Source organism: Psammomys obesus, unplaced genomic scaffold, assembly GCF_907164565.1.
Source record: "Psammomys obesus unplaced genomic scaffold, mPsaObe1.curated_primary_1811, whole genome shotgun sequence".
NCBI lineage: Eukaryota > Metazoa > Chordata > Mammalia > Rodentia > Muridae > Psammomys > Psammomys obesus.
The window spans coordinates 47314373-47322320 of NW_026585895.1; the positions used below are offsets into that span (position 1 = coordinate 47314373).

The following is a 7948-nucleotide window of genomic DNA, read 5'->3' on the forward strand; positions in this document are numbered from 1 at the left end:
GCTCCACGCTCGCCCCGGGGCAGCGGGCGGCCCCGATCCCGCGGGCGCCGCGCCTCCCCGGCTGCAGCGGGCCGGGGGTTCGGACCCAGCCGGCCAGGCCCGCGGAGCGCCCCGCGTCCCATGGATATAGCAACAGGTCCCGAGTCCCTGGAGCGGTGCTTCCCCCGCGGACAGACGGACTGCGCCAAGATGCTGGACGGCATCAAGATGGAGGAGCACGCCCTGCGCCCGGGGCCCGCCGCCCTCGGGGTGCTGCTGGGTGAGTGCTGGGTCACAGCCCCCGAGCGGTCCCGGGCGGGGGGTAGGGCCGTCCTGCCGCTGTGCGGACGCGGCTCTGAGGGCCAGAGGGTGGAGGGACTAGGTTTTCGGGACGCGGGGAGGGGGTCCGCATCCCCGGACGGGCCACCCGGAGGGTCCACCTCCCGGGGACGCCCCCCACACGGAGGACTGAGCGGCCTCGGCCGTCGCTCGCGCCATCCTCCTCCCCGGGTCTGGGTTCTAGACCCGCTGCCCTGGACGGGGCCGGGGTGGGCAGCGGGCGACAGGGAGGGTGGGGGAGCGGGCTGTCCCCTGAGAGAGTTGTCAGGTCACCGGGGAAGGGGGCCCTAGAAGAGGAAAATATGTGTATGTCTCCCCGGGTCCACCCAAACCGCGGGCCCGGGCGGCAGGAGGCTCTGTGGGCCGCGTGGGGCGTGTCACCAGAGAGCGTCCCCGGCTTCGCCTCGCCGGGGTCCCCGCCGGCCACCCCGCGCCGAGCCCCCGCCGCTCGGCCGTCCGCGCCCGGGCGTGCGCGCTGACGGTCCGGCTCTCTCGCCCCGCGCGCTGCAGGCTCCGACTGCCCGCACCCCGCCGCCGTCTGCGAGGGCTGCCAGCGGCCCATCTCCGACCGCTTCCTCATGCGAGTCAACGAGTCGTCCTGGCACGAGGAGTGTTTGCAGTGCGCGGCGTGTCAGCAAGCGCTCACCACCAGCTGCTACTTCCGGGATCGCAAACTCTACTGCAAACAAGACTACCAACAGTAAGCCTCCCGCCCTCCCCCCTCGCCCACCCCGCCGCCCACCGGCACCCCGGCCGGGCCAGGAGGGCCCGCGCCGCTCGGCGGCCGCCTCTGCGCTCCGCTGGGCCCCGCAGCCCCAGCGCCGAGGGCTCCCGGCCGGGGCGACCCGCCGCATCCCCAGCCGACGCTGGTGGGCCGCCCCTCGGTGCCGTCTGTTGTCCCGGAAACCTGCGCCGAGTGACTGAATTTGGGGTCTGAGACAAAGCCCCGGTGGAGGGGATGCTGGTCCTGGGAAAGGGCTTGGCCTCGCTAGGGCCTGCGATGGGGACCAAGAATCTATTTTCCAAGAAAGGCATTGCTTTAGAGATCCAAGCCCGGCTGTGTTTTCCCCAGTCCGAGAGCGTCTGGGGTTCCTGGACCCAGGAGGTGGGTGCTGAACCCCGGCTGCGGCACAGAGATCTCCCTAGACACCCCCCCCCCTCCCCGCTCTGCCCGGCTCCTTGCTGCGCTTTGGTTCTCTGGGAAAGAGAAATGGGTGCCCATCTTCCTAAACCGTTCCAGACGGGAATTTTGCCCTGACGATTTTTCTTAGCTGGAGAGTCAGTCTGTCTGGGAAGCCTCAGCCCAGGGATTCTAGCTGGAATCGCTGGCAGAAGGAGTCAGGCCTCCCCAGCCTCCTTTCCCTGTGGCAAAGGAAGGTTGATCCTGGAGAGACCGGTTGAGCCTTACCTGCCAGCTACTAGGCTAAGCGGCCGGGCACTGTGGATCTGGCCGGCTGGAGGCTGGGGACAGACCTCAGCATTTACAGGCTGTTTCTTGTGACCTGCCTGGGGGTCGTTCATACCCCTGGAAGTGCAGTGGCAGTGGGGGATGCCGTGGGGAACCTCGGTGAGAAGGAGGGCGTGGGGGTCCTGGGGGTGAAGTTGCAGTGGCCAGCGTGCCCGTGGTGCCCAGAAAGGCTTCTTGGATGGCGCCGCTCGGGCCGCTTTGGACTGTTGCAGTCTCTGAGAGTCGGAGCCTTTGGAGGGCTACATGTGCCAGGCAGCGAGTACAGCCAACGTATAGTCTCCGAATCCAGGGGTCTGGCATGGAGAGGGCAGCTGAGCCCTCTGAGCGCAGCCTAGGAGGGCCTCGGTGGCTGGCCGTGGTGGTGTTCCCAGGAACTGGGAAGCTGGCAGGGACTGCTTTTTGCACCTTACTCTTTCTGGTGGCTGAGGTAGGGCGGAGTGTTCTGTGGGCGAGAATTGGGGCGGTTCCGAGGATCCGCTCTTTTGTTGGTCCTGTAACCTGGTGTAGGCCTGTCCCTCTGTGTGTTTTTCCCCGGGTTTAGGCACATCCACGTCGTTGATTATCTGTCCTGTGTCCGTGCCCTGGAGCTCTAGTTCCCGGAGGAAAGGCCACTAGGCGGTTCGCCCACAGCTGCGCGCCCAGCAGCACAGATAAAGTGGGGTGGCAATGGCTGGGAACTTGGGTGACGCAGGCTGCCTCTCTATGGCAAGTGCTCTTGGCTAGGCTCTGGCAGAACCACTTGAATCCGGCGTAGCCACTGACCTCAGCAGCCCCAAACGCGGTTCTTCCAAGAGGCCTGGGAAAGTGAAAAAGGAACCCCCGAAACTTTGGGGTGGCTCTTCAAAAATTTAACGCTAGGAAGACTTTGCAGCCTTTTGTACATAGTTGCCCCTGGGGTCATTATGGGACTTCTCCTAAAAGAGGGCGCAGATGCCTCCCTGGTCGTTCTGGCTCGCCCACAAAATAGCAACGGCAGCCGGGTTTCACCTTAGAGGGGCAAGCCACCAGCCTCCCTACTTTACAAAACAATTAAACATTTGCAGCGGCTTTGTCCCACTGATATTTGTTTCTGAAAGAAAAGAAAAACATCACCAAAGAGCTAGCCGCTACCTAGGTGCAAACTCCAGGTGCCGGCCAGGAATTTAGTCCCCAGGACTCCGGTCTTCGAGTTTTCAGTGTGTGCTCCCGGAGGAGGCCTGGGGAAAGGAGGATCAGCCTTAACCTCTCCCCTGCTTTCCCTGTCCCTCCTGCACCGTCCCTTCTCTCCAACAATAATGGCAATTAAGTATCGGCTATAGGCGGGCCTCCTGGTGTGCCTGGGCGGGGTAGTGGTTATCAAGACAATCTTGGGAACAAATCCCCAGGGTCCCCTGGCAGCATTTTGCAGGGAGCAGGAGATCAGCCAGGCCCCGGGAACTCGCACGGAAACAATGTTCTTTTACACAATAAAATATATATGTATATATATATATTTATTCATGACTTTTTGAGAATCTCAGATGCATATTTATATCATGTGTGCACAAATGCTTTTCAGACGTACGAGAATGAAGGCAAATGGGTACAGGGACGTGCTTTCTTCATTTTGAGTGTGTGCCTCCTCGGCACTGGGAGATTTACAGCACTCCCCGCCTACACACACACACACACAACTTTTGTAAAAGGCATTCCTCACCGGCCGAGTAGAGGGCAAAGCCGGCCCTTGTGAAGAGGTTACTATTTTTTGTTTTGTTTTTACTGTGTCTTCTTCCTTTCGGTTTGTTCTCAACGATAGCGGGCACCCAGAAGCGGGAAGTTGTTTTACGCACCACAGGGGTGATTAATTGGCTATTGGGCACACTTAGGACAATTGATTAAAAAAAAACACACACACACACACACAAAAAAAAAAAAAAAACACTCACAGGCCTGGCGGAGTAAAGAAAATGCGGGCCGCCGGACCGGGATATTTTTTGTTTGCAAACTGAAAACTTTCCCTTTTCCCCCTGTCCTTGTGTGCATTTCGGGGATCCCTTCAAAGGTCAGGGGGACCCAAGACCGCGGCCCTTTTTCGAATAGAAAACCGGGTTAGAACCCGGGAAAGCGGGCGGCCTTCGCAAAAATCGCGAACGCAGATCCCTGTCTTTCTCCGAAGAAACTATGAGGGGAAAAAAACTGACAGCCTCCCTGCCCAATATATGTTGTTTTTCTTGGCAGTTTTGGCGAAATCGAATTATGTAACTCCCTTTTCTTGCCGACTGTCACTCACTCTCCCCGGTCGCTCGTCTGGAAAAGGTTTCTGTCCTAAGGAGGTGGCGGATTCCTGCAGGAGGCTCCGGAAGTGGGGAGGGTCGGTGGGAGAGTCCAAAAATCTGTCACACAATGGAGCGTGAGGGCCTGTAGGGCAGCTCGGGCTGGGGTCTGGTGGGCGTGCGCGCGGGCGCCTTTGTGCTCGCGGGATGCGGGGCTCCTGCCCGGAGCTCGTCCCCCCTCTCGGAAGGGGCCTGCCCGGGCACCCAAAGCCTCGGATGCTGCGACCTCCCAGGCTCTGCTGAGAACACAGGGAACGCCTTGGGCTAGTCCGCCCAGGTAGGGGACCCTTCCGGGGCAGAAGAGGACGTCCAGGCAATGACTTTCGGGGGGAGGATGGTGGAAAGCTTTCTGAGTCCCGGGCTGGTTTTTAAAACATTTCTCCGCAAGTGACTCAGCCCGGCGCTTCCCAGCACATTCTTTTCCTCGGAAGTGTTTACCCAGGAAAAGGCTTTCCTGGACCGGGAGGCTCACCTCGGTCTCGGCCTCGGGGGCAGGGACAGCTTGTTGTCAATGCAGGATCTGTGGCACGAACCCAGCAGCCTCCCTGTCCTCTCTCGCTTCTGGGTTTCGTTTCCCAGCTTGGATGTTCTGGTGTACCGCTGGCCCTCAGTACCCGCTGGACAGTGGGGACCTAGCCTGCAAGTTTCACCACCGTATATGACTAATTCAGAGTTGCCGGCACCGCAGCCCACTGTCTGGGGGACCGGGTCTCTTCAGAAACCTGCCTAGAAAAAGAAGTCAATGCTTTGCCTTAGGAGTGGGCCTGGGGTGTTCTCTCTGGAGCCCCAAGGGCTGAAGGGCGCCCGCTGGCAGCGCCAGTCCGGGGCTCCCTGGTCCCTTGGAGGGAGCCTGTGTATTTAACCCCAGCACCTCCTCTGTGGGCTGGAGGTGAGGGGAAGGCTTTCCTGCCGCGCAGGCATCTGGGGCTGAAAGAAAGCATTTTTCACTGCCCGACTCCTGGCTCACCCTTTATTCCCAAGGCTCTGGGCTGCTGCGGCCTTATTTGTTTGCAATATTTTTCTCAAGTGGGGGACGAGGCTGTGAGGGTCTAGGATGTGATTGGAGAGTCCATCCCTTCCTGCCCTCGTGCCAAGCTTAGGGACACACAGCCACCAGGCATCTACCTGAGCCTCTGCCTGCCTGGGAGTGTATTCTTATAGACTGTAGATTGGGAGCCCGAAGGATCTGCTGCCTTTGCTCTGGTGTGTTGTTAGATTTTGTAAATTGTTGTCCTGGGGAGGGGGGCAGCTGCAGGGAATGCCATGTCTCTAAAGATACTCTCCAGACTGCCGACAGGTTTCTTGCCCAAACCAGGCTGGCACAAGCTCCCCAAGCAGGTCAGCACCATCCCCACAGAAACCATCCCCTTTTCCTGGGAGGACCTCGTGAAGGTCCTGGCTCCCTCCGCCATAAAAAAAGAGCATTAGACACCAAGTCAGAGCCAGGTTCCCCTCCCAACCCCATCATTCGGCTAAGTGGCAGCCCACCTCCAGCCCTTGTCACTACTGAGCGTGATGACATCACCTTGCACAGTGGCTTCCAAAGGGCCCCGGGTGGAGCTTCAGCCGGTGTTTCATTCTGACAGCACCTTCATCCTCGGCTTCAGTGTTGGAGAAACTTCTGATTGTGAGGGTGGGTGCAGATGCCAACACTGTGTTGGCATCTTGGGCTGGTGTGTGGTTCTTCCTGGGAGCATGTGTTGCCCCAGAGAAGCAGGATTTCCACTGCGGAAACAACAGGCCCCCCCAAGGCCTACATAGTGCTTGGGAAAGCATACTCAATAATTTCATCTCATATCTGAAGAACTGTCCTAGAATATTGTTTTTGTTTTTGACTCAAACATCAGACAAGAAAGTTCAGCCTACATCAGCAAGGCTGATCTAGAAGAGGAGGGATGTGGAGAAGAGATCCAGGGACTTAGAAGGAAGATAGACTTAAAAGTGGAAGAACATTCCAGAGGTTAGAACACACCACACACACACACACACACACACACACACACACACACACACACCAACATAACAACTCAGGCTCTGTGGCTCTGTGAGGTTTCTATTTGTGATGGGCTAAAGTAGCTCCCGGGAGATAAGGGGTGGGGGACTGTATTGTGACTATGCAGGTTTTTTTGAAAGAGACAGAGACAGTAGGTGAAGAGGGGAAAGAGAGAGAGAGAGAGAGAGAAACACAAGCCAACATAGCCCGTTAGCTCTGGCATCACTTTGGTAGAAGGACAGAGGACACTCCCAATGGCATGAGTTGTAACTTCCGATTTGTTGGCCACCACAGATGGTCCTTGGCTTGGGTATGGAGGCAGAAAGGCTGATCTGCACAGCCCCGGAACAGTGTGAGCTTTCAGTCAGCCCTACGGTGACCAGGACTCCAGGTCCTTGGCTCTCTGACTGACCCAGCCAGAGACCCAGCCAGGCTCTCCACAACCCCCAGATTCTGTGTTGATGGCAGCAAAGAGCAAAATCCAAATTATATATATTTATGGGCACCGCGGTCAGAAGTGGAGAGGTGATGGTAATAGCGGAGGAGTGGGGAGGGCTGAAAAAGTTGATTCCGAAGGCAGGGGAAGTGAAGTGGCAGACGGCTGCCTTTCCATGAGCCTCTGGTGCTCTCCATTCATGTCATAAATGTCTCCTGTCATTTGATGCCAAAAGCAACATGATTTGGTTCCCTGGTGGCCTATAGAGTTTTTCTCCTCCTCCTCTTCTTTTTTTCCCCCTGCAGTAAATGTTTATTTGTTAATAATATACCTTAAACAGCCCAGCCTTGACCTCAAGTCTCCTGAAGCATCCATCTTCTTCTAGAAAAATGTTTCAAAGTTTGTGTAATTTGAGGGGAAGGTGTAAGTGACCGGCAGTGACGGGCCTGTGTTTGCTCTAACTACCGCTGTGGCGTGGAGTGGTGGGGCATAAGAGGCCACTGTGCTCCCAACGGCATCTTTCTTGGGTTTCAGGCCTGGCTGACAGCACTTCCTCAATGGCCGTTACCTTTTGCTCGGCCCTAATCAGTACAAATAAATTCTCACGTGAGCCCTTCCTTTGTTATTCTCAGGGCAACACTGTCTCCATCTCAGCTCCACGGCTGAGCCCCCTGGGCCTGCCCCGCTGACCCTGGAGGGCCCTGAAGGAGGATGGGGTACTCAGCTTGTGTGGACTCACAGAGGGAGAAGGACCTCAGGGGGTACCTGGCCCCATGTGACCCTGGACTGGCCCGGAGGCCCCAGTACTTCGGTACCGGTTGATGGCAGAGCACCTGGCTGTCCCTGTGCTTGGTGTGTGGCTGGAGGGGTGAGGGGAGCCTCATTCCTGGAGTCTAGCTCTATAAGAAACAAAGGTGTTTGCTTCCTGGCTGGCCTGTGCTGAAAAGAGTCAAACACACACACACACACACACACACACACACACACACACACGAGGGGGGGGACTATAGGGAGATTGCTGATTGCTGCCTGGCAGAGAAGGAAGAGCTAGTTTTCAGGCCTGCCTAAGTAGTGGAAGTGCCCTCCAGGGGAGCGGAGCAAGCTGCTTACATGAACAAAGATGGGGAGATGTGTTTCCCACCACACTGGGTCTCTAGCTCCCCACTCTCCTGCCCTGTGGGTGCTTCCCTAGCCTTGGCGGAAAAGTAGGAGCAGCTGAGCTGGAATACTCGGGTGTGACTGTTTCCCTTTTCCCACCTGTGGATTGCATAGTGGCACTGAAATAGCAGCAGTTACCTGGGCCATCTGGTGTGGATTCTAGCTCAGGCCAGGGTGGAAAGCAGGGGGCTGGGAGTAGCCCGAGCTCTGAGCCAAGGGTTGTTGTCTCAACAGGGAAGGAAGGAAGGAAGGAAGGAAGGAAGGAAGGAAGGAAGGAGGGATGG

General features: G+C 57.6%; 1 protein-coding gene across 2 annotated transcripts in view; it reads left to right on the forward strand.

The window, feature by feature from the left end:
- Positions 1-7: 7 nt before the first annotated feature.
- The window catches only part of Lmx1b (LIM homeobox transcription factor 1 beta), a 77347-nt gene continuing 69406 nt past the window's right edge, over positions 8-7948 (forward strand). For both annotated transcript variants that reach the window (XM_055601000.1, XM_055601001.1), the window contains exons 1-2: positions 8-259; positions 829-1018. In XM_055601000.1, coding sequence (XP_055456975.1) covers positions 121-259; positions 829-1018 — 329 coding nt within the window. In that variant the 5' untranslated portion in view covers positions 8-120. The remainder of the gene's footprint in view (positions 260-828; positions 1019-7948) is intronic.